The sequence below is a fragment of the Coloeus monedula genome (assembly GCF_965178545.1).
Source record: "Coloeus monedula genome assembly, chromosome: 3".
NCBI classification, from domain to species: domain Eukaryota; kingdom Metazoa; phylum Chordata; class Aves; order Passeriformes; family Corvidae; genus Coloeus; species Coloeus monedula.
In genome coordinates this window covers 111,184,992-111,212,472 of record NC_138783.1, presented here as the reverse complement: position 1 = coordinate 111,212,472, position 27,481 = coordinate 111,184,992, and the positions used below count along the sequence as shown (strand labels likewise).

The 27,481-nt window shown below is 44.8% G+C and overlaps 1 protein-coding gene across 1 annotated transcript in view; it reads right to left on the bottom strand.

Annotated features, from left to right (window-relative positions):
* LANCL3 (LanC like family member 3) overlaps positions 1-27,104 on the bottom strand; it is a gene marked incomplete at both ends in the record, with an annotated part of 38,963 nt that extends 11,859 nt beyond the window's left edge. The window contains one exon of the mRNA XM_082277650.1: positions 26,559-27,104. Coding sequence (XP_082133776.1) covers positions 26,559-27,104 — 546 coding nt within the window. The remainder of the gene's footprint in view (positions 1-26,558) is intronic.
* Between the last annotated feature and the right edge of the window lie 377 nt (positions 27,105-27,481).

Sequence of the window (27,481 nt, the reverse complement as noted above, 5' to 3'; positions counted from 1 at the left end):
CTAAAATGGAAGTATCAGAGATCACCTTTCTGCAATCCAAACCCTTGTTTGGAGCTCCTGTGTATCAACCACTCCTTCATCAGACACTGGAGCAGTTTATGAGAGCTGAAAACAAGCAGATTACTGCTGCATGGATACTGCTTTCCTTCCCATTCTCTCCTCACAGGTAGGAAGAAGATTATTCATGTATAAACTTCATCACAGTGGGAAATCCTTTGACTCTCTAGTCTCAGTCAGAAAGTAAATCAGTGAGTGAGTTCTGTAATTAGCTCACGCCAAAAACACAGCACAGAGTTATCAATTCCTGATGGGAGATTTATCCTTCTGCACTCCAGATATGTGTCCCTGACAGTGCTGACTGCTTTATGATGACAAACACCTTCCAAGCTGGGCACCTTGCACTCATTTTGGGGCAACAGGGAGCCCAGCATGCTGTAGCTGTGCTGCCCTAGGATCCCATCCCATTTATAACACTACTAAGGCAAGGAACATCTGCTCTGCCTGTGTATATTGGATCAGCTTACTTCCCCCTAACAGCGGGTCTGCTGGTTCTTTGGAAGTGATTCCATGCCTTCATCTGTTCCACAGACATTTCTTGTGGAAGCAACGCTGTGCTGGTGCTTGGACTGGTTCACGAACACAATCTATGCAGAGGCATAAGAAGTACCATCCATTCTTCCAGCTCCAGAGCAGCAGAAAACAGGATTCATGAAACTGGCAAGAGACAAAATCTTTGTAACCACAAACGAGAGACCCTCCCCAAACACTGCATAAACCTGTGCCTTTAGTCTGCATTAAAAAGTGATGCAAGTCTAGTTCAACTAGGCATGACCATTTGCTACTAGGAACTTAGGCAGGCTGCTCTTGGGAAAAGGAATTTATTAGTGCTAGTTCACATCTGCAGGTCAGCATGAGATGGGCAGAACTCGATCTCGAGTCAGTCAGTAAAGGCTAACATTGGTCAAAGGAAAGCTGACCTAGGCTCAGAGCTCTACAAATGAAAATGACAACTGTATCTAGAGACCAAAGAAAGCTGATGAGCCATATGTGAGGATGACTTGAAGGTCTCCAGAAACAACTGGACACTTCAGTTTCCTCATTCTTTTACTTCATCTGTAAAGGAGAACACTCAGTGATCTAATAAAAAGTAATGTATTTACTTCTGAGGAGTACAAATTTGCAAAGAGAAATGTTCATGGCTAGGACTTCTTAAGATTGTGAATTGTACAGCTGCCAAGTTTATGAAGACATAGTTAACTTTAAAGATGTCACTAAAGAGAGAAGTCAAATCAGCTACTCAAAAGCACTGTTGGCAAGGAGTAACAGGAAATGAGGACATCTCTGGTGCACCTCCAAAATTTTAGCTCTGAGAAACTTTGTCTAGCTTTCTCTGGGAAACTGGTAATACCTGTGAAGTTCCTTTAAACTGGTGTTTGGTTAAGGAAGACAAAGGGACAACAGCACTGTATATCACTTCACAATTAACAAAACTCCACTCCTGGTAGCAGTTATGTCCTTGCTGGTTGGCTGGTGTTCCTTGTTTGGGTTGGGAAGGAACAGCTGGGTAATACAGGGCAAAAGGTGGCACAAAACAGAGATGTTGGCCTAATGGGCCTCGGGAAAGAGGGTAGAGAGAGCGAGAGAGGTGAAAGAGTTCCTGGGCTCCATAGGCTATGTTAGCTGGCTGTGTCTGAAGAGAACAGTCTATATCCAAATTTAGTGGGTACTGGGCTGGAGAGAACAGTCAGTGGTTTGTATACAGCCTATTTGGATGAATAAATGTTCTTGTCCTGTACCCTTCGCTGAGGGATCTCTCTGACCAAACTACTGCACAGAACCTCTATGATCACACCACCTTCCTCTATTTCCAGCTTATCATGCCATTCTCATGCTCCAATTGTAAATAACATTAAAGCTTCATTTGCTTCAACAACAGTGATTAGATGTTGTTCATGTGAGATCTCCAAAAAAACCAAATAAAAATAAGAGATTACACTTAAAAGCAACTATGTAATACAATAAATTAAAAGTACAGGATGAGGACAGAGGAAGATTGATTGCTAGTTCCTTGAGAATATCTCTAAGGATGCTCATCCTTCAATTCATCTTAAGTAACACCATATCTTAATCACTCACAGTAATGAAAAAGAGCCTTTTCAGCCCCATGCAGCACTTTATTTTTCAATTTCTCAAAGTCACTTCACCTATTAGATCATTTGTATGGCTTTTAATATCAAAGTCCTCGTTGACCTGAATGGGTCTTGACTGGGGAGACTGTTACTCCTGGCAAGTATCATGTAAGAAATGCTGAAAGTTTTACAAGTTATTAGGGTTTCTATGTCTTGCTAGTAACACCATAGGGCTGCCTCATAGTTTGTTGGGACTGATAATAATTCTGTCCAAGTTAGCCCTCAAAGACTGAGATTTCAGGAACATTAATTACTTGACAAAGTGAAATGCTGACCTTGCTTGCAGAAGCTGCTTAGAGAAACCTAACAGATACAGCTGAGCAAATATCCAGCTCTTCAAGAATTGATCCTACTCTCATTTCAGTCAGTTTGGAGGGAACTGACTAGCACATGCATCCTCACTTATTGCTCTAAACCAATGTGGAGTGCATGACTTATAGACAATAAAAATACTTGGGGTTTTTTAATCACTTTTTTCCAAGGCTGTGCATACTTTATGTCTCTATTGAATAAAGCTGCATTTATAAGCAGTAGTTCTCCCTCAGATTCTCAAAGAGCTGTCAACAAATATTCTCAAGAAGACTGTCCCCTGTGATGAGCCAGGCAACACAGTCTTCTGCATCTAAATGAAACAGATTAAAAATTTCAGTTGAGGTATGAGGCACCACTCCCCTGAAGCCAGAATTCCAAATAATGGTCTATATTTTCTGTCGAGGCAGAGCTTTGCACTCTTGCTGTGAATCTTCTTTGCTACTGCAAATATATTGTTTGAAGAATTAAGAAGTTTAAAAAACTAAAATAAAAGATTGCAGTTTATACACACACCAGCAAATTGTATTGGATCAAACTATATCTCATCTTGCTTGATAGTCAGTTTAACAGGAATTCACTTGCCTTTCACACTGTTATCCTAGGTATCCTAGGTTCACAGATGCAACTGAGACTGTCAGACATTTACATGTCTGTTTTCCATGGGGAATTTTTTTTTTCTCTCAGGACTACAGGATTTGGCCTGGACTACACCTGTCAAAAACATTTTACCACTTTTCGACTAATCAAATATCACAATGTAAGGAATTGTACATCCATTTACTTTTACATATGAAGTGTGTTGCTGCGTGTCATAACTTATTCCTTTCTTCTCCTTTTGGCTTCCTCAGTGTTTTGCTGAGCATTGTTGACATGGTTGCAACTCACAAAATATTCCAGGGACATTTGGAATTCAGAAAACAGACACTTCATTCTATACATTATTAGGCAGCCTTATATTTTTTCCCTCTTTACGTTAAAAATACTGCATTCCTTATCTGTCACCATCATCTAGTCCTTTTATCTTTTTCATACAAGAATTCCCAGTCTTCTTCCAGTGCCTTTAGGCTTGTTTTGTAAGTGTTCAGACCTCCTCCCTCTGTACAAGTGAATGTGCGTCATTCACAGGCTTACCAAACTAAATAAGAAAACAGAAATGTCTCCTCAAAGCCTCGTGGCAGAAGTGTTGGAACAAAAAAAAATTGATGGAGGAGGAGGAGGAGAGGCTGCAGAAAGTAGCATTTGGAAAACTATCCATAAAAGCATTTATAGCTTGTTACTGTTAAAACTTGCAGAAATTATCAATTACTCGTTTCTTCATTCGTTTCAAAGTAAGGTTCAGAAAGAGAACGCAGTTGCTGCCAGCATCAGCAGCTCCCAACCACAATGCCTTCAATGCTGTGGGGTTTTTTTCCACATTTAAAATGAATAAAAGCAAGGGCTTCCATCCTAACATGCTACCTAGGGATGCACAGAATGCCCTGATAGTGGCTGTATAATATGGGTACAGTTGTAACAGCTCAGCACATCAGAAGAGTCCCTGACCTCCACCAAACCCAACACTCACAGAGGAGAAGGACCTAAACTATGTGTGACAGTTTGCCTAGAGCTGCAGACAGGTCAGTGAAATCCCTGCTCAGTGTATTGCAGCACTGCAGAGAGCAAACAGAAAGTGTTAGGATGCATGAGAGTAATACTGAAATGATTATTTAACAGCTACTTGAGCTGAGATTGCTTTGTTCTTTCTTCGAATAATTCTCTGGGTCTGTTCTCCCATTATCGAAATAAACAAAACAAACAAAACAAGAAGTCAAGCAGAAACAAGTACTTAAGAGGTAATTATGAAATTCTTCTAAGTGAAGTTAACATCTGTTTTCTGGACAGGAGATAATGTGTTAAAGGAGATAACATGTTAAAGAACAAAAAATTATTTTATCTTGCAATGGACGAACAAAATGATAGCTTATGAAAAGGTCAAGTTTAAAGGCAAAATATCTCTCTGCTCCCCCAAGACTCAAGTAAGCTAGGGAAATTATTTCTGCAAAATTTAGCTGGGTCCACTTACACTGTGCAATTTTAACAAACCAAATGAACCTTTCTATAATTGAGAATTTTTAGAAAGATTTTTGGCTTAACTGCTGGAAGTGCTCCACCACTCCAACTGAATTAAATTTGAATTTGTCAGAACCCATGTTGTGTAAATAAATAATTTATCACCTTTCAATTATTCCAATATTACAATATAAGAACATTTAGTCCTGACTTCGAGAGACTGGAATGTTAATGGTTAATGACTCAAACGATTGCCCATCTGTGCTTTGCTAAGGCCAGGCTTGCACCCCTTGAGGGGCAGGGAGTTGAGTTTCTGGGCCTGTGGTGGCCCTTCCCTGCTTGCATAAGACAGAGGAGGTGAGCACCCACCGAGGGCTACAAGCCAGGCCTTGAACCAGATCCTGCAAGGCAGAATGGTGCTTTTTATTGGGCCACTTGTCCTCCCTCAGTTGTAAAACTCCCCCTGCTGCCCCAGGGAAAGGTCCTGAGGGTGGTTCAGCCCTTCTGATGGGGCACAGGATGACTGAACTACATTGACATGAGAGGCAGCTCTCCAGTCTCAGAAGGTGTCATAAACCATCAAAGACCCCTGAACTGCCCCCAGACTCACTTCTGAGGCTTCCCACCAAAGGACTGAAAGCTCCCCCCTGCCAGGGGAAGTACCTGGGTGTTCCCACCGAGCCTGAGTGTATATTAACCCATTGGGAGGGCTTTACCCACTGCTGATGGATCACGACTGCAACCACCACTTTGCCATCACTTTGCAACAATCAAGTCTCGTCACAGGATCCATTGGTGGTGATGTCTTTCTACTCTTTCTTTTCTCTCATACATTTTCTTAAGTGTTATTTTTATGCTCTTATATTGCTATATTACTATAGATAATATTAATCAAAATGGCCGCATACCTGGTCTCCTTTGCAACCAAACTCTTCCAAAAGAAACCCTAATAATAAATGTATATTCATTTACAAACACCAATCATTCAGTGTTGTTTCACTCTAATCTGTCCAAGGGATCTACTAACAAGAACCTGGGTTACTCTCACCTTCAGGGGTGGGTCATAACACTGACAGATGTTGCAAGGCCAAGTCATAGAATCAACTCCCAGAACTTAGCCCATCAATTCCGGAAGAAAAATAAATCCTCGTGTTTCAGAGCATAAAACCAGTCCTTAAAAAAGCAAGTTAGGTATGTTACAGACAACACATTTCACTTTCCACAGACATTTGTGTAGCTGAGTCATCTAGCACTGGTACAAGACATTAAACCAGATGGAGCACTGGAAACAAATCTTGAAGGAGAAACATTTGTTTATACACTAGTGCTCCTGACTGCAATCACGTGGAAGCATCCAACTGTCCTTGCTGTGCTGTGTGTGAAACAGTTTGAAAACTGTTACTTAAACCTGTTGTGCAGTTACCGTGCCTCTGCCATGCAGCAACAGCTTCTTCCCATGCTGTCACTTCAGGTGACAAAGACACAGTTTGGGGCACTTCCCTCCAGGCCTTGCTGCGCAGAATGCTTTGAGTATTAGATGGGAGTAATTTCAATCAGAGGCACAATAAGAGACACTTGCTCTAGCCATCAGCACACCCCGCTTAGAGGCATCAGCTTAAACCACTGCACTGTATCAGAAAAAGAAGGGAGGTGCATTTGAATTACCAGGTCTGTGATGAGATCTCAAGGTTATTGCATATAAAAAGGAAGACCCCCACTTGTACTGTAATTTGCTCAGAGCCCATTTGGTCTTAAAACCTGTAAGGGTGACAACAGGTGAACACATTCTGCCCTTGCTACTGGGAAAAGACGCCAAATTTGCTTTTACTCCGCAGCAGGTCAGACCCTTGGGGCTCTGTGAGAAGAGCACTTCCAGCAAAATGGGAGGGATGAGCTAGGTGGGATGTGCTCCCCACCTGCAGCTTTACAACCTCGTTTGGAGGATGTAGAGGTGAGTTATGGCAGGTGAGATGGAGTGCAAACTGCCACTACCTGTGGGAAGACTGGAAGGAGTTGCATAAACACCATGGAGAAAAGAGAGCACTATAAATCTGTACTAGAGCTCCACAGATGGCGAGTAATGTAGCTGGTGGCTTATGAATTTTGGCATGGCTGATGTGACCCACAACACAGCACTCTCAGGATCTGCACACCTATCAAAAGATGCCCAAAAGATTTCCAGGGCATAAATCAGGTGCCTTGGCCATTCAAGCAAATCCAACCTTAGTCACCAGCCCGGGAAAGTTTTGACTGCAAAACTTTTGGTATCTTAGCATCCTGGGAGAGTTTCAGGCAATGGAAAGGTCTGAGGAATCCCAGAGAGTGAATACATAGTATCTCTGTTGGATGGTACAGCCGTGTAGGGAGCCCAAATTTCATTGACCTTGTTGCCATGTTGTGATAATGAGAACTGGTTATGGCTTTTCACTGATATTAGCTGTTCATTCCCTTGGAGAACAAAAGCAAAGGAACATAAGAATTTATATTAAAGTCAGTGTTGAACTCTGATGTACTCAAGCCCTGTCATGTCCAGCTTACTTGAACCTCAGTTTCTTCCCAGCATACAGGGTAAGTATTACAGATATTTCTTCCCAGATACATGTGCTTACACTAAAAAATAAGAATAAACCTTATTTTAACTAATTTTTTAATCTCTTGAGCTGTTTTCATACTTTCCCTCTGCCTGTGCATAGTGTCTGGCACTTGCTTCAGCTTAAATGCCAAAGCAATTCTTATCCAGATATCTGCCTCCTCTGGATCATTAATGAAGATAATAAATAAGGCTGGTTGCTACATCAGTCCCTTATTAGTACTTATGATTAGCTTTGCTTGAGGTCTTTCAGCCAATTCCAAATCCCCAATATCCCCATCCAAGCCAGAATGAATTAAGTTTTCAAAGAAATTATCTTTGACACTGCATCAAAAGACCTATTCAAATGTAAACAAGGTATTGGCTACTGCTCTTTCATCAGGCACTAATTTTATGATTCTGTTGTTTACAACACGTGATCTTGGTTGTCTCAGAAGACTTCTTTATTCTATGTCATGCTGCTTTATATGCACAGTTCTACTATGCAGATCTTTATGAGGCATGTGACACCTGGAAATATGTCTAAGTATTTGCTGCTGAGGAACAATGTGGCTACCTGTGAAATTAGTTAAATGAGGTAAGCGACACAAAAGCATCATTTACAGGCTAACTAAGGCATAAATTAGTCACTTTAAAGAAGCACCAGCACTGCCTTCAAGCAGGGGGAATTCTAGAGAACTCCATGCTGGCATCATGTCAGTTTTACTCTGTGTGATGATCTGCAATTTGTGCCGTGCCAATAAGCCACTGAATAGAAATATCAACTTAAGCTACAGGAAGAATGCTGACAGCATAATGCAGGAAAACCAGATGAAGGTGATCAAGTCCTCTGAGTCATCTGAATTTTACTCTATCCTTAGACTGTGGTAGCAGACTGATGTAGTAAAAATCCTGATGTTCTGTATGTAGCTCCCAGATACTCCAGGGCACCTCGACAAGATGGTTCTGAAGCAAAAGAGCTTCCAGTGGCATACAGTGCCATTAGCATTGCCTGGAAATATGCCCACAACTCCAAATACAATCCAAGTCATATTTCAAATACAGACAGTCACTTATAATTCAATAGTGCCACATTTCAAGGGCACAGTAAGAGTCACGGGATTTATTTGAAGAAGTGTAGAATACTGCTCTTTAAAATGTAGCCTACTTGGTAAGTAATGGGATTACTATCTGTACTTTTCTCCGAGTTAAAAGATTGCCATTTGGTACTGTAATAAAATTAGGAAAACTTTATCAATCTTCCCTTTATGGTACTTATTCTCAGTTGTGACTGGGTGTAAACCAAGCTGACTTTGGGAAAAAGAGTGTCAGAACACACAGTTCAGATTATTGTAAGAGTTCTAACCTCAAACAGTAAGGAGGAAGAAAAACAGCCATGAGAAAAATCACACCACTTCTAACAGTAATAAAGAAATATTAACAGCATTTGGCCATTAGCTGCATGTAATTAACTAACAGGAATTACTACTACCTCATGTTACAGATGACACATGGTGCCCTGGGAGCACTCAATGCCATCCTTTCTTTTGCAGGATTTGTCACTTTACATGACTGTTCTCTGCAGCCCCACAGGAGGAACTGAGCAAAGTGAGACAGGAGGGCCCCACACAGCTATTTCTGGACTTACAGATCACAAACTCTGTTTTCCAAGGCAAGCTTGTTAAGTCAAAATACATGATTTAAAGCTCTTTACCATATGCCTTTCATACCCTGTTTTGTGTGCTTAATATTCTGATGCCCTTGGAGTAAAGCAGCTTCACTTCAAGGGCCCAGAAGGACACTGAAGTCCTCTGATGTCTGTCATGCAGAATCTGAAAGAGATTCCATAAAAATAATGACAGGAAAGAACCTCCCTCATAGCCCTCATGCTTGAGGGGTGTCCTGGCCATCTGCAGACACTGGAAAGAATGTTTCATCATTCCCTGGCATTAACTCAGCTTTCAGAAAAAGGTTTTGCCTTTTTCTCCTGATGCATCCTTGGCTGCTCATACATCACATAGTAAAGGGAATTCTCCTCCTCCACTGGCAAACAGTGTAGGGGCATAGGCACTTTCAGGGTATTTCTTGTCTTCTTTCAATGGTGGGGACATGGTCTACCTCCTCCAATCATCCAGGCATTTTCACTAGCAGACACTCAGTGCTGCAGGGCTGTGAGGCCCTTGAGAAGTGTTTGAGCTGCAGCATCCACTAAACCAGCTTTGTTTTTGTAGGGAAAAAAGAAATCGTTACACTAAAACTTTTCAGATCCAAAACCTTCCCAATTGCCTGCCAGAACCAGAACAATTTTATCAAACCTTAATATTTAGGTGCTAAGAGAAGATTCTGCCCTTCCTTTATACAGCAGACTGACAAGGGGACCATGGCGCTGAGTGGGTCCTTTTGACCCTTCTAGACTTTAGGCCCTTCCATGCTTGCAAGTTCAAGGAAAAGAAATTGCAATCCTTCACCCATTCAAGGTACTAGAGGAAGTCAGAGGAAGTGGAATGGCATTGTGAGCCTGCTTTTGGGGAAAGCAAATGGAGCAGGAATGACTGTGTGCTTTCTATGTACTGCGTCAGGGATTGCTCAGCCCGGAGAAGAGAAGGCTCTCTGGAGATTTCATGGATGTGTATAAACACCCGACAGGGGAGAGCAGAGGAGACAGAGCCAGGATCTTCCTAGCAGTGCCCACTGACAGAAAATTCTACTTAAATATAAAAAGAAGCTTTTTTACTGTGAGACTGCCCAAGTACAGGAACAGGTTGCCTAGGAAAGGCATGGAGTAGAGATATTCAAAACCAAGGGGACACAACCCTGGGAAACCTGTTCTGGCAGACCCTGCTCTGAACAGGGGGCTGGACCAGAACATCTCCAGAAGTCCCTTCCTATGCTTTGACTCTACAACTGAGCCAAATCCAAATCTGAGCATGCTAATCCACTGTTCAGATAGATGGTGTGGATTTTATTAATTTAGAGACATTTAGATTCAAGTCCAAGTTTGACTCAGCTTACCTGTGTGTTATTTTTTTTAAATTTACCTAAAAATACTTGTTTTACCAAGATAAGCTAGTAGTCCCACAGTGCTTAAAGAATAAAATTAAAATAGGACAAGTGCATTCATACTACAACTCTACATTTTGTCTACATTTTGTCTCCTGGATGTGTAGCAGTTAAATGGGCATTATTTCCAGGCATTTTTGATGCCACAATAAAAAACATATATGGATGAAAATGGCAGCCTGGAATAAGAAAGCTCATGATGGATTTAGCTCTGCAAGACCAAAACCAAACAAACCAATATTTATTTAAAGAGCCTGAACAAGTTTCTTTTTCTCTTCTACTGCTAAGACTTTTCCCCAAGTTCATATTTGACCAACTTAGCTCGGATCAAATTTAAACAGCTCCATGTGGAATGTGTATCTTGCAGTCCATTGTTATTGTAACTGGAATTTTGACTACTTAATCACTGGCTTAGTCCTAGAATACTAAAACAAGTACAGCATTAGCCATTCCACAGATGGCAAAAACAAGAGACAACCCTGAGCTTTATCTTTACATTAGCAACTAAAGTAAATCACAAGAACAGACTAAATTTAACCTCCACACACTTCAGATTTTACTTACTCCTTGATTTCTAACGTGGACAAAATAATTGACTTAATACAGCCCTCTCAAATATATTGTTCCAAGGCTACTTCCACAAAAGAACTCTATCACTTCACAGATGTCCCCTGGATATGTAATGGCACACCTCGTGTTACAACGTAGAATGACACATTCCCAGCTTTATTCAGGGAACAAAGGAAAAGAGATTCTCTAGTTGGCATTAATGACACAAAGCTCCTTCAGTTGAAGAAGCTTCTCATCTTGCATGTCACAGCACAGTGTTCAATGATTCCCTGTCTCTACATGACCCCTACCTACTTCACTTTTTCAGAGACTTTTCCTAAAGAATACCTGTCCATGAGCTGCAGCACATTAAAAAGGTGCTGGATAATAGCAGGTCATGAGCAGGTGGTGAGTCAGTGTCACGCTGGTGTGAGATGCAAACACCTTACTGAGCTGTATATATGGAAAAAAGGCCTGAAGGAACAGAGTTGTTTCTTTGTTAAACTAGAAAGATCTTTGCCAGAACCATGTGTCCAACTTCTGGCACTCTTCAGGAAAGGCTGGAGGGAGACTGGCAGAGTGCAGTGGGAATGACCAGAGATGTAGAAAACATGACACACATGGGAAGACTGGAAGGATTAGGATTGTTTAGAAAAGAAAAAATAAGAGTAAAAATAATCACAGTCTTGAAATATATAAAGAGCTTCTGCACAGAGAAAAAAGATTTTTTGCTATTTTCAATGGAGAGGACAAAGAAAACCAGGCTTAAAAGCAAGATTCAGATTAGTCATTAGGCTGGACTTTCTAAAAAAGCAGTGTGTCAGACATCCAGGGCAGGCTGCATATCCCTCATCACTGACTGGGGGTATGAAGAGCAGGTTAGAGAGCGGCTGCCAGGAATGACAGGCACAGGTACATCTTCCTGTGGGCTAAATGGCAGCCTGAATTACCCCTCAAGGTCCTTGTCAGCTCTTTGATTGTGGTAGGGATATTATCTGGTGGTCAGGACTGAGCAGACAAACTACAGAACGACACCAGTATGGATAAACAATAATTACCATTCTCCAATTCTGCACCCACCCACCACCACAGGGCTGCTTTGTCCTGTGCTGCTTCTAGCCCCAGGCCCACACATTTTTAAGAGCAGCCTTCATTTCCTTGATGCTGAAATCTAAATAGGACCAGCACATCCCCAATTTATAATCCTCAATCATGTTAACATTGTACCAACGAGGGATTGGAAGCATCCTGCGAAGAAAAAGATTAGCCACACAAAATAACTAAATGCCTTGGACAGATAGAAGGTGTATTTATCTGCCACATTTTTTCTTCTCCCAGATAATTCAGTGCTATCAGACATCCATTCCATCTCACTCATGATCCACTGTTTTTCAACAAGAGATACTAAGCCAATAAAATGAAGAATTCAGGAATGCTGATGTACTGCAAAAATAGATTTACGGTTCTTCTCTCAGACATCAAAATATATTGAGCTGAGAAACACCAAATGACTCAACCACAGCTTGGACTGCTATTAAGATACTTTTTGATCATGTTTACCTAAAATGAAACAGTTATTTGAATTATTTTGCCTTGGTACTCCAGCTCACTGTCAATTGAGAATAATCCTACAACACAGATAAGAAATAACGTTTTGACAGGGTATTGTCCCTGAGCTCTGCTGTAATGGAGTGGACAGAAGGTTACACAACATCACTCGGTGCTTAATCTCATGCTTGTCAATGGTCAAAGAACTCCCTGCCATGACAGACACAGACAAAGACATATTTTGACAGATCATCTGATCAAAAATAGTGACCTGATTGCATATATTGAATTCTGATTTTTTTTAAAAAGGGGGTGGAATAGAGAAGTTGGGTGACAGCAGGACCATGGGACTTGCCCATTTTGACTGGCTCCCTGATCCTCTCTACAGAGCTTCAACACTGCTCGGAGGCAAGGCTGAGGACCTGCTCTGCAATCTTTACACAGCCTGCCACTGGGGCTGTAGGCTGATTTTAAGACTGTCCAGCTGAATTAACAGAGTAAATTGGGACCTACTGATTTAACGAAGGCAAGACAAAAGAAGAGGATCTTTTCTACATTTGCACCCTGCCAGCTGTGATGCATAGCTGTCCTACTTCTTTATGTAAAAATCTAATGTTCTAACAATGTATATTAAATGGCTACAGAGGAACTTGCAGTTTACTTTTATCCCTCCATTTCAGTGCTGTAAAGTGCTGAGGATGTTATGCTTTTACAGTGTAATTGTTGTTAGCCTGCTGCTCTTTTCTTCCTCATTCTTTCATATTCCTGCTTCTTTAGCCTGGTACCAAAGTACAGTTTACTAACAGCTTTACTGTTTAGGTTACACACTAATTTATAGTACTATATGCACGTAACAGGAAAATGTCAGTGTCAGAAGTACAGCAATTTTCATTAAAAAGCCTCTATTTGCTCCCAGACATCAGTAGTCTCAGTTATTCCTTAAAGAAAATATGGAATATAGCACATAAGGCTGTGCTCTGATTTGTAAGCACTGAATGTGATGACAGCTACTTCTGTAAATGTATGAGCATATGCAAAGAGAATACAGGGACAGAAGAGTGACAAACAAAAAATAAGCAGACAAAAATAGTAATTTTCCTCAGCGAAATGTAGCTTACTCCTCTGCCTGTCCTCTTCTCTCTGTGTTTACTGTTCTGCTGAACTTTTACCTTCTTCTAAATTGAGTACATTGGCCATCAGATCTCTACCAGTCTGTCAAAGAATCTGATTTTAGTTTTAAATCTCCCCTGCTCCGGGGTCTATGTTATTTCTTGCCTTTTTCCCTTCATCCTTGAATTCTGCTACCCTTCTGCAACTTTCCATTTTTCTATTTTTGCCAGCAATTAATTCTTTTGCTTTTAAAATAATTTTAATTGTCTCTTTCTCTGCCTCTCTGTTCAGCCTCGGTCAAATGTCTTTTTTCCCCATGCCTGCCTGTCTCTGCCTCCACACACTCCATCACATATGCATGCTTGACATGCACACTCCTCCTTTCTGCTGTGTCATCCAGTGCTACCTGTGAGTTAGCACAGTTAACGGTGGCTTTTGGTCCTGTGTAAGCACCAGGCCAAAAAATCATGAGGGAAAACATCAATGTCAAATATTGCTGCCTGTGAAAACACAGTATTGTAATAAAGTTCTGTTCCGGTTTGGCCAAATTTAGAAATATATATATATTCTGAGAGAAGGCACAACCACTCCTCCCCCCACCAGGTTCGGGGAAAAAAAAATTTCCTCGAAGGAAAGTGAAGAAAATAAAACTATTTATTTAACAAACACACGGGAAAGGAAAATAATGTTAAATGGTAAAATCTTTCGCTGTAGAGGAAAAAACCTGGGAAAGTGTTCGAGTCCTCCCTTTGGTCTCCTCGGAGCTGGGGCTTGGCCAGGGCCAGGCCCTCTGTGCCCGGTGGAAAGTCCTCCCGATGTGCTCTGATGTTACAGCAATCAAGCAGTCCAGTAGAAAAGGGAGAAAATCCGAAATTCCAGAGAAGGAAAAGTTCGACTCTCAGTCTCTCTCCGGAGAACAAGAAGAAGCGGACAAAAAACTGGCCAAAAACTGACTGGAAAAGCTGCAAGCCGGGTGCTTCCTCGCTCCCCCCCCACTGCCCCAGCTGGGAAAAAAAACCTGCTATCTTTATGTGACCTTGAACAAGTTTCAAACTGCTTTGAGAAAGTTTTGCTCAGTTATTTTCTTCCCCCTCTCAGGCTCAGTTCAGAGGCATAGAAAGGCCAATAATTAATTTCTGGGCATAGGCAGTGATATGGGATACACATCATAAGGTCACCCCAAGACATTCCACCCCTTATCCCATATTGTTGGCTCAATGCCCAAACGAAGATATTCTAATTCTACACACACATTAATACATATGTAAATATATATATATACAGCTATATACGAACAGTGACAGTGACAATCAGCAAGCAGGGGTACACAGGCATTCCACATTATAGGTGGTTTTCACACAACAATCAGATCTCCCTGTGGTACACAATGTGTTGTGCCATCTTTCTGCATTACCCACCATGTGCAACCAGGTCCCTGAGCAAAGACAACCCCACGGACGGGTTTGTCTGTACTCGAGGCAGAATTTATCCACACAGGTTTTCCTAACAGACCTCTGACATGCACTACTGGGACCTTATCTCCATCGGTTGTATGCAGGGATTCAGATTGGGCTGGACCAGCTCTATTGGTGGAACCTCGGGTGTTAACTAACCAGGTGGCCTTTGCTAGATTCTGTTCCCAATTTTTGAAAGTTCCCCCACCCAGTGCCTTCAAAGTGGTTTTCAACAACCCATTACATCGTTCCACTTTGCCTGCAGCTGGTGCATGGTAAGGGATGTGGTACACCCACTCAATGCCATGTTCTCTAGCCCAGGTGTTAATAAGGCTATTCTTAAAATGAGTCCCATTGTCAGACTCGATTCTCTCAGGGGTGCCATGCCTCCAAAGGACTTGCTTTTCAAGGCCCAGGATGGTGTTCCGGGCAGTAGCATGAGGCACAGGGTAGGTCTCCAGCCATCCTGTGGTGGCTTCTACCATTGTGAGCACATAGCGCTTGCCTTGGCGGGTTTGAGGCAGTGTGATGTAATCAATCTGCCAGGCCTCCCCATACTTGTATTTGGACCATCGCCCACCATACCACAGGGGCTTCACCCGCTTGGCCTGCTTGATCGCAGCGCATGTCTCACAATCATGGATCACCTGGGAGATGCTGTCCATGGTTAGATCCACCCCTCGGTCTCGTGCCCACTTATAGGTGGCATCTCTGCCCTGATGGCCTGAGGCATCATGGGCCCATCGAGCTAGGAACAACTCTCCCTTGTGTTTCCAGTCCAAGTCTACCTGTGACACTTCTATCTTTGCAGCTTGATCTACCTGCTTGTTGTTTTGGTGTTCTTCATTAGCCCTACTCTTGGGGACATGGGCATCTACATGGCGGACTTTCACAACCAGCTTTCTTACTCGGGCAGCGATGTTTTTCCACTCTGCAGCAGCCCAGATTGGTTTTCCCCTACGCTGCCAATTAGCTTTTTCCCACTTTTCTAACCATCCCCACAGAGCATTGGCTACCATCCATGAATCAGTGTAGAGGTAGAGCTTTGGCCACTTCTCCCTTTCAGCAATGTCCAGGGCTAGTTGAACAGCTTTGAGTTCAGCGAGTTGGCTTGATCCACCTTCTCCTTCAGTAGCTTCTGCAACCCGTCGTGTGGGACTCCATACGGCTGCTTTCCACTTTCGTTTCATCCCTACGATGCGACAAGAACCGTCGGTGAAAAGAGCGTAGCGTGTGTCTTCTGATGGCAGTTGGTTGTACGGTGGAGCTTCTTCAGCGCGTGTCACTTGTTCTTCATCAGCGAGACCAAAGTTTTCACCTTCAGGCCAGTTGGTAATTATTTCCAAAATCCCAGGGCGATTCAGTTTTCCGATTCGGGCGCGCTGTGTGATGAGAGCAATCCATTTGCTCCATGTGGCATTGGTGGCATGGTGGGTAGAGGGAACCTCTGCTTTGAACATCCATCCCAGCACTGGTAGTCGGGGTGCCAGGAGGAGTTGTGCCTCTGTGCCGATTACCTCTGAGGCAGCTTGGACTCCTTCATAGGCTGCCAAGATTTCCTTCTCTGTGGGAGTGTAGTTGGCTTCAGACCCTCTGTAGCTTCGGCTCCAGAATCCCAGTGGTCGACCTCGAGTCTCACCAGGCACCTTCTGCCAAAGGCTCCAGGACAGGCCATGGCTCCCGGCTGCAGAGTAGAGCACGTTCTTCACCTCTGGTCCTGTCCTGACTGGGCCAAGGGCTACGGCGTGAGCGATTTCCTGCTTGATTTGGGCAAAAGCTTGTTGCTGTTCGGGGCCCCAATGGAAATCGTTCTTCTTGCGGGTAACCAGGTAAAGAGGACTCACAATCTGGCTGTACTCAGGAATATGCATCCTCCAAAAGCCTATGGCACCTAGGAAAGCTTGTGTTTCCTTCTTGTTGGTTGGTGGAGACATCGCTGTGATCTTATTGATGACCTCAGTGGGAATCTGACGCCGTCCATCTTGCCACTTTACTCCCAGGAACTGGATCTCTTGAGCAGGTCCCTTGACTTTGCTCCTCTTGATGGCGAAACCAGCTTCCAGGAGAATCCGGATAACTTCCTCTCCTTTCTCAAACACTTCTGCTGCAGTGTTCCCCCACACAATGATGTCATCAATGTACTGCAAATGTTCTGGGGCCTCACCCTTTTCTAGTGCAGTCTGGATTAGTCCATGGCAGATGGTGGGGCTATGCTTCCACCCCTGGGGCAGTCGGTTCCAGGTGTACTGCACACCCCTCCAGGTGAAAGCAAACTGAGGCCTGCACTCTGCTGCCAAAGGAATGGAGAAAAATGCATTAGCAATGTCAATAGTGGCGTACCACTTCGCTGCTTTGGACTCCAACTCGTACTGGAGCTCCAACATGTCCGGCACAGCAGCGCTCAATGGTGGAGTCACTTCATTCAGGGCACGATAGTCCACAGTCAATCTCCATTCTCCTTCAGATTTGCGCACAGGCCAAATGGGACTATTGAAGGGTGAGTGGGTCTTGCTGACCACCCCTTGGCTCTCCAGCTCACGGATCATCTTGTGGATGGGAATCACAGCATCTCGAGTTGTTCGGTACTGTCGGCGATGCACTGTCGAGGTGGCAATTGGTACTCTTTGTTCTTCCACCTTCAGAAGGCCGACTGCAGATGGGTTCTCTGATAGCCCAGGCAAAGTGTTCAATTGCTTAATGCCCTCTGTCTCCACAGCAGCTATTCCAAAAGCCCACTTGAGTCCCTTTGGGTCTCTAAAATACCCGTTCCGGAGGAAGTCTATGCCCAAAATGCACGGGGCCTCTGGGCCAGTCACAATGAGATGTCTCTTCCACTCATTTCCAGTCAGGCTCACCTCAGCTTCCACCAAGGTCAAATTTTGTGATCCACCTGTTACACCAGAAATAGAAACAGATTCTACCCCCACAAGCTGCGATGGAATTATTGTACACTGCGCACCAGTGTCAACCAAGGCATCATATTTTTGTGGTTCTGATGTACCAGGCCAACGAATCCACACAGTCCAAAAACACGGTTTTCCCTTACCTCTACCTGGCTAGAGGCAGGGCCCCTCTATGCCTGGTTATCCTTCTTTCCCTGGGCCTGTATCTTAGAGGTTCCTTCATGGGAATTGGACATGCCATCGTCTTTTCCATCATTTCCGGCAGTTTGGCTACATGCAACTGGAGCTACTTCCTTTTTGGTAGATCCTCCTTTCTGAGACTTGCGCTCCTTCAATTCACTCACTCGTGCTGCCAGAGCAGAAGTGGGTTGTCCACCCCACTTCCTCATGTTTTCCCCACTGTCACACAGGAAATTCCACAGCTCACTTCGTGGGATGTACCTTCTCTCTGGGGAACGTCCACGGAGAAGGCACTCTTTAATCTCCTGGTGATTCCTTTCCATCTTATCTTCCATTTTCTGCATACGTGTTTCCACAGCTGCGATTCTTGCATGTGTTGGGCCATGCACAGAGTCTGCATATGCTCGGAGCTTCACTGCCATATCCTGCACGGTCTCATTTGCACCATAGTCCGGTTTCATTATTGCTAAAGCAGAAGCGTATTCTGGTGGCCCAAGATGTATGAGTTTTCGCCACATGTATGGAATAACTCTGGCCCGGTCTGGACTTCTCAATCCTGGGTCATTTGTGAAGATAACCTCTACCACCCCTAGTTCTCTCAGGCGCTGGATCCCTTGTTCTATGGTCTTCCATGGGGTTTGCTGCATGTAGAGATCATCTCCGCACATGTATCTTTCAGACACGCCTGTCAAAACCCGCCTCCAAAGACTGGTAGAGTCAGCCCCCCTTTTCATCACTTGGTCGATCACTGGATCATGTGACAGGGATCCCAAATGCCTCACTTCAGCACCATCCAGCATCACATCATCACCTGCCGCATCCCAAATACGGACCATCCAACTTATTATGGATTCATCAGACCGTCGGGTGTAATCCTTTCTTAGGCTGTGAAGGTCCTTTATGGACATGGACTCAGTAATGGTTTCTGTGCCTGAGTCCGTTGGTGGTTTTGAGGTTCCTTCCCCTGCATCTTTTGAGGTCCCTTCCCCTGCATCATCATCATCTTTCACTGGGCGATCAGTTTTGGTTGTGTGCTTTTTCCTTGTGACAGGAGCCACTGTCAGTGGCTTAGAATCTCCGTCTGGTTTGGGCTTGCTGTCTGGTTTATCTGCAGCCTGAGTGACTGGGGTATCTGCAGGCTTTGCTGACTGATCTTCCTGCCTCTCTACCATTACCTGCTGCAATGTGCGATAGGCATATGCCAAAGCCCAACATATTGCAAGGAGCTTGTTCTCATTGGAATTGTCATTGTATTTCTCTTTCAGATATTTTGCCACCTCAGCTGGTTTCTGAACTTGTTCAGGGGGAAACTTGCAAACCATTGGGTCAGAGAATTTTTTCAAGATTTGGCCTATATCCTCCCATTCCCCACACCACTCAGGATGTTCCACCTCTGGGTCAGGTGTCTCATCAGTCACCCTGGAAATCTGAGCTCTTATTCTAGACAAGCTGCGAGACATACAGAGCACATAGAGGAAGCTTACCAGATTAAATACCAGGAGGGTGGTCTCTTTAACATCCAGGGTAAACTGAACATTCTCAAAAGATGACCTATCAAATTTAAAGGGAAGGGAAACCCCATCTCCTCCTCCTCTAACAATCTGGGTGCAATTACTAATAAATTCCCAAAACAGGCTACTGAAGCTAGGACTGGGGTTAGGACGGAGAAACCACTTATCATACACACCTCGAACAGCTGCCTGTACCTCTGTCAACTTCTTATAAATCATTATCACTGAGCACAAGAAGATAGAAAAATTTACATATCAGGGACAAAATTGGAGCAAGTTGTGGATAGGCAAACAACCCTAGGGACCAAAAAAAAATCAATACCTCAATGAAGCCTAAGGACCAAAAAGACATGAGTACATCAAGACAGAGAGACATTATGAACTCAACCAACATGGTGATTACTTTACTCCAACACAGAATAAGTAAATTCAAACCAAAATGTAATTAGCACAGGTTTTTTTTCACTTTCCTTCAAGCCCCACGTTGGGCGCCACTAAATTTGTTCCGGTTTGGCCAAATTTAGAAATATATATATATTCTGAGAGAAGGCACAACCACTCCTCCCCCCACCAGGTTCGGGGGAAAAAAAATTTCCTCGAAGGAAAGTGAAGAAAATAAAACTATTTATTTAACAAACACACGGGAAAGGAAAATAATGTTAAATGGTAAAATCTTTCGCTGTAGAGGAAAAAACCTGGGAAAGTGTTCGAGTCCTCCCTTTGGTCTCCTCGGAGCTGGGGCTTGGCCAGGGCCAGGCCCTCTGTGCCCGGTGGAAAGTCCTCCCGATGTGCTCTGATGTTACAGCAATCAAGCAGTCCAGTAGAAAAGGGAGAAAATCCGAAATTCCAGAGAAGGAAAAGTTCGACTCTCAGTCTCTCTCCGGAGAACAAGAAGAAGCGGACAAAAAACTGGCCAAAAACTGACTGGAAAAGCTGCAAGCCGGGTGCTTCCTCGCTCCCCCCCCACTGCCCCAGCTGGGAAAAAAAACCTGCTATCTTTATGTGACCTTGAACAAGTTTCAAACTGCTTTGAGAAAGTTTTGCTCAGTTATTTTCTTCCCCCTCTCAGGCTCAGTTCAGAGGCATAGAAAGGCCAATAATTAATTTCTGGGCATAGGCAGTGATATGGGATACACATCATAAGGTCACCCCAAGACAAGTTCTTTGGTGTACGCATAAAACACAACATACAAAAATCTGAAAACCCAAGGCAATAGATTTAAGAAACCTGTGCCACCAAAGTGACCCCACGTAACGAATGCTGTGAAAAACAGCAGCTCCCAGCCCAACCCTGCACCTCTCTGCTGGAGAAATCCCCTGCGTCTCTGCTTCAAACACTGGTGACTCCAGATGCTTCCAGAGACTCAGTCACCAGACACCACAGGTCCAAACAACTGCCCAGCACCTTTCCACAAACATGCCCTCATCCCAGTTCCTGTGTTTTGTTCTGCAGGTCTCACCTTCAAGCCAGAGGCAGCACAGCAGCGGGCAGGCACACTGCCTTGAACATCTCTGCTTCTGAGCAGCACCGACAAACTCCAAAGAGTGACCTCAAAGTTCTCCATGAGGTTGATGAGCAAGGTGACTGAACTGACAAAGTTTAAGAATTAAATGCTGGCATATGAAATTTAAAGGAGTTAGGAGAAGGATGGGAAAGTAGAGACCTATTCTGGATACAAGAGATGCCTCTGCATAAGTACATGTCTTTTTTCTGTTAAAATTTCTTATTATATCATCAGTATTACTGCTTGGGCTGCTTTTTCAGCAGAAAGAAGCTGCTGCATAGACAAATGTTCTTCCGACAGCACAAAGAGGTACAGAGATACAGCACTGCTTTTGTACAGAACTGTCTTTTTAATACCACTCTTCAGCCATAAGCGGTTGAAATCCGTATTTCTGCAGCAGAATACATTACTTACGTCGCTAAACTTGTGTCAATCAAACCTCCAATTCCAGCAGGATCCAGTCTCTATTACAGTGCTTTTTTGCTGGCCGGTAAACAGTGCACTGGAAAGTCAACATTTTCAACCTCCAGTTTTCTACTTTGACTCTACAATGTAATATTCAGTGTCCACTGCATTGAACTGAATCCAGGCAGCCATTATCAAGATGTCCCAATCTCCCAGTCAAAAGGCTGTTAAAATAAAAAGGATTCGCATTGCCTCGCTGAACAGAAACAGGGAAATTCTGAAATGTAGACCCAAATTAACCAGATTCATTAAAAAAAAAAAAATCCAGATGCAAATAATTCCCCTTTTTCACTGTTTACTTTAGAAAAACTCAGTTTTCAACTCCTGGTTTAAATTAATCAATTAATACAAAATTTATCCCCCGTGTGTAGTTTCGGAAATCATGACTAGGAGACTGTACATCTAAAAGAGGCCGGCTAGGATCAAAATATTTTATCTTTACTGTTAACTCATTTTAATCCCCTGGCAAAAAAAAGACTTCCTGGCTGTGTAGTGGCGTGTGTGAAATGAAATAATGAAATCAGCACAGTCCCAGCTAGCACCACGATATCTGACATTTAAAACACCACAACGTTTCAGACAAACTGGCAAATTCTTCAACATAGAGAAAGGACTTTAATGGCCACAGGGGAGGAATGAAATCTCACCTCAAAGGCCAACTCTCCCCTTTCAGGCACAGGTGAGATTAAAAGCCTGACACAGAGATTCTGCACTACAGCACTTGGAGGTGCCTCAGTTTTGTGGGTATTTTGCAGATATCCCTTGCTAAGATCTATAATTTGTGTGTCTTTCAGAAAAACTATGTTCAGCATTAATACAGCTACATTTCACTTTAAAGAGCTGCAAATGAACATGTTCCAGGCAGGGCTCAGGAAGATTCTTCCCCTCATACTTTTGAATTTTTTCCTAGGAGATTGAAAAAAAAGAAAAAAGTGGAGCAAAGTAACCTACAATAGTCTTTAAAAACTAGCTTACTATCTGGAGGGAAGACTCTAAGGAACAAATAGCATCATCTGGAATTGTCTGAGGAGCTGAAAGAAAATAACTTTTGTTCATTTGTATCTTCTCTCCCAGAATATTACAAAATACACACAGGTTGGACCCATCAGGTTCCACACACTGCACATCCCTCCGTTCCACTGCCTTTTAAAATAACACCTGATGCTTCCCTTGCTCTGGCATCCAGATTCCAGACATCCCACAGCAGTGCTTTCCTGCTTTCCACATACCAGGTGAAGTTCATTCAGCTTGATTTGCAATCCTGTGAGATCCAAGACAAAAGAGGCTTCAGTGACAGAGGGCAGGCAGGGTAAGAATGGTTTTTAGTAGGGCCTTACACTGAATGAGGTCCTGCTAGAAAGACCATTGCCCTTTCTGGGTAGGCCCCGACAGAATATCAGAATTGTGTACACTCTGACAGGACAACACCACTGGAAACACACACCAAATCATGACCTAGCACTGGCTGGAAAAGGAAATTGAGATGCCCCTCTGCCACACAGACAACAGAAAGCTTGACCATTGTGGCATGAGGAGCCTCTACAGGCTCTCAAGACTCCCCAGCACCTCAGTCCCTGAGGGAACAGGTTTGGCCACACTGCTGGCACAGTGTGCTAGTTAAGCCTGTCACCCCTGCAACTGCAGGCAAGGGTCTCTCACAGGGTCCCCAATGTCTTTTGAAACCACGGTCTCCAATGAAATCACAGCACCAGGCTGTGCAAAATGCTGCCCTGTCTCCTACAGGGCACCACTGCTGTCTGTGCTGCTGCAACCCCGAGCCAGTGGAAGTGAGTCGAGCCCATCCATACAGTCAGTTATTAAAAGATAACCCAAGCTGTGCTAAAAGGCAGCAGCATCTTTAGCAGATGGTGATACAAAGAGCCACTTGAACTTCTGTACCTTTTCCTCTGTCATCTGACAGTTACATTGCCAGAAGGGAGTGCAACGACCGAGGCACACCATGCTCCATCAACCACAAAATGGGACAGAAGCATCACGGAAAAAAATTGAGGAGAGGGTAAAATATCATCCGAACGCAGGGATGGGACCATCACTTTAACAGTGTCTTACTGCTGTTTGCCCAAGCAAACAGAGACTGAGTGAAGGTAATTAAAAGCAGGACTGACAGATTTCCCCAAGGACACACAATGAACCAACACTACAAGAAATAGGAAAAGATGTACTTAAGAGAGAATAAAACAATTTTTTTCCTTGAATGGTGAAAATACAGCAGTTAAGGGCAGCTAAAGTACATGCACCCTGTACACATGACACACTGTTTCTGCCAACACAGTATTTTACCTATCGCTGTCTGGGAAGCACTGACTGCAATATAACGGAAATTAAAGAAGGGATGAAAATAAACATCTTTCCTAATGCACAGTGCATCATGAAAGTCAAATCCTGTTAAGCCTTGACTGTTGAAGTAATCCTTACTCATGCAAAAAATCCCAATTAATTCATCAGGGAAAAATGCTGTATTAGCCTAAAAATCTGAAAACCAGATGAATGTAAATGCTTTCTTCACATGAGGTCAGTGTTATCCAATAGACTGGATCCTTCAGGACAGTCCATTAATTTCATGAAGAACATGTGAAGCTTAAAGATGCCAGGACTCTTTAGCAAGACACTGAAGTATTGGGGCCCAGCAGCTGAGCTAAATTTGTGTTTGCTGAAATAAAGCTGTCTCCTTCCGTCCCTGCTTGGATTAAACAAAAAGCAAACCCAAGATATAAATTATAAAATTCCCTCAAAAGGCTTTTCTCAAGGACAAGCGATTTCTCATATATAGGTCACCATTTGACTTCTTCAGAGGAAAAAACCATGCGGGCAGCAGCGGCTGTGTTTCAATGTAAGGAATGGATTTCACTTTGTGCTGCAAATGTTTGCAGAGTGTCCTCAAAAAAAAAAAAAAACAAAAGAAAAAGCAAAACGTGGGAAACAAGAAAACATGATGCAATGAGCCATGTGAGGCTGTGCACAATCAAATTACAGGAGGTAGCATTTTCCAGCGGTTCGAATCACAAGATATTGCTTCTATTCTGGGATGTACCTGGCTTACAGTTTGACCTTGGGTAATAAATGACATGCACTCTCTCTGGGCATCCCTTTCTTCATTTGTAAAAAGATGCAGGGTTTGGTCTGGCAATGTACTAATTAAAATAATTCTGCACTAGGCTGGGAATATTTATCAAAGGACACAAATTTTGCTCAAGCTTGAGTACATATAGACTAGAAATCATAATTTTCCTCACAAAGGAACAAAATATTTCAATCGCAAGCTTTTAAAATTTTGTAAATTAAAAGAATTAAATTTGAATTTTAAAATAATTAACAATGTGCTTTATTTCTTGCACTATGCATTTAAAATTACGACATATTTGACAGAAGTAATACTATAGAAGGACATCATCTTATCAATGAAAACATCAGCAAGGGGTTACAGGACATGTTTTACTGGCAAAACAGCAATTAACCCACCTGCTAAATAGATTCCTCTGTAAGTGCATACCTGTGCTTATCTGTGGGGATGTTTAACTCTTTACAGCTGCCTTTAGTATGATTTTTCAGCATGCAAACAGAGGAGAGCTCTCCCCTTCCTCACGCTGCCTGTGAGAGGTGATTGCACTCACTCTCCCAACTGTTCAGCAGTTGCTCTCAGGGATGTAAGACAAATGGAAAAAGGCATTAAATAAAGCAGTAGAGTGCAGGGTGCCACCTCCTTCTGCTGGTGTGTCACGACACCATCATAAGCACTGACATGGGTGCTGGACACACTCCCCCAGTGCAAACTGAACCAACAGGGATGGCTTATTTCTCCATGAGAAACCACCTTCAGGCAGGCACTGCTGCACATAGGATTGTGATGTCTCTACAAAACTTTCCTGTCATGGGAAATGCCAGCAGAATGAAAAGTTCGGTTACGGTTACACATAACAGAACCATGGTTATGGTTATGGTCGTCAGACAATCCTATACAAAGAAACAGCATGCTTGCTATGCTACTTGAAATGCTTAGCGTGGTAAGAATTCTAGTTGAAGGCAATCACAGTATTTAACTGACTTAACATTCTTCCTGGCTTCTCTGAATACCCTCGAGCTTCCTGAGACCTCCATTAAGCGAATTTCCTCAGACTCCAATTGCAGTGACTAGTATTGGATGGGGCAGAGCCACTGGTTTTTACATCATTTATTTACTTATAAATAAATGTTGCTTCCTCTCCTGGGAGGGAAGAAAGCCAGAAGCATATGAACTTGCAAATCAGTGATTAACAGAGGAAACACGGATTGGACCTGACAAGAGGACAGGGGAAAAAAAAAAATCTACCAACTGTCTGGTCAGATACCACACTGACCACTTAGTAACAATCACCACAGCAAACACAATCAGTTGCAATAATTGTAATGCCATAATCAGTGGAAGCTCTGAATTGTCAGCTAAATTGTACTGACAATGACAATGTCTTGGGGTAAAGTCCCAATCACTGAAACCAATACTATGTTGAACCATAACCACATCTCAGGTTTCCAGGAAAAAAATCCCCTGCCCTCTTTCATGAAAAGCACCAAAATACACGACCAGATTTCCGGAAGTCTGAATGCTGGGGTTAGCAAGACCAAATGCCCCTCAAAACCTGGTTCCTCGCTGACAAATTACAGCACAGCACCGCTTAGTACTACAGGGTTCCTCACTCTGTTTTACTCAACGCTATTTCTTTTCTTACCCACTTCATTTTACGGAAATACTCTTGAAAAGCCCGGGGTGGCTTCTGCCAAGTAATTAACCACCTGGCAACCAACAGCTGCTGCTCTCGGCGTGCCCCGGGATGCAGCGCTCCGCTCCACAGTCGGGACCCCATCCCGCTCCCGCTGGCCAAAGCTGCATCTTTTGCATTTCGGGGAGGAGCGCTGCGGAGGAGCAGCTACCAGGGAAAGCCCCCGCTTCCCGGGGGCTCTTCCTGCAGCTGGTCCCCGAAAGTGCAAGCTGCAGACGGCCGCGGCACCGCTACATCCCCCTCTAGCACCGAGGGCACCGTCCCGGCCCGGCAGCAGCGCGGGAAGCCGCCACGGGTGACCGCCCCAGCTTCCCGGGGACCCGCCGACGGCAGGGCCGGTGCCCCCGGGGCTGCTCCGCTGCCCCCGGCCCGCCCTTACCTCCATGCCCAGCCGCTGCTTCAGCACCAGCGCGGCGCACAGGTACCCGGCGCGGCCCACGAACAGCTCGTCGGAGCCGCACTCGAGGAAGGAGAGCGGAGCGCAGACCTCGCTCAGCTCCCTGAACTTGCCCAGCGGACGGGCGTAGTCGGGCAGCCCCAGGGCGCGGTAGACCAGCGCGGCCACCGCGTACACCCCGGCGCCGCCGAGCAGGAAGGCGGCGCGGGTGTCGGCGTCGGCCTCGCCGCATCCCTCCTGGTAGCGCAGGCAGGCGTCCACGACGCGGCGGGCGGCCCGCAGGTACGAGTCCCGCGACGGCGCGAACAGCGGGCACTGCGCGACGTGGTACAGCATGTAGGCCACGCCGGCCACGCCGCCGTACAGCCCGCCCGGGCAGCCGCGGGGGCCGCCCAGGGGCGGCAGCTCCCGCAGGATGCGCTCGATGGTGGCCGTCACCAGCGGCACCGCCGCCTCCCTGTCCGGCGCCGCCGCGGGGCTGCCCGGGTAGTCATCGAAGCGGTTGGCGAAGCAGCGCTGGCTCTCCATCCCCCGCCGGCACGGCCGCTCTGCGCAGCGGGGAGCGGCGGGCGGGAGCTGCCGGCCGAGGGGGCGGAGGGAGCGCGGGAGAGGCGGGCGGGGAGGCAGCGAGAGGCGGGAAAGGGGCGCTCCCGCCGCCCGCGGCTGCCGGACGGGGCGGGCGAGGCGCTGCTGCCGAGGCGGAGGCGATGGGTGGTGCTGGCCGGGAGGCCCCGCGGAGCCGGTCCGGGTCCGGCACAGCGCGTTCAGTGCCCGCCCGGCGCCCCTCGCCCGCTGCCGCCGCCCCACCTGCGCTCGGTGAGCGCTTCTCGGCGGCCGCCCGGGGTGGCTGTGGCTGACCCGGATCTCCGGACCTCCGGGCTAAGCCACGCGAGGGGCCGACCCGG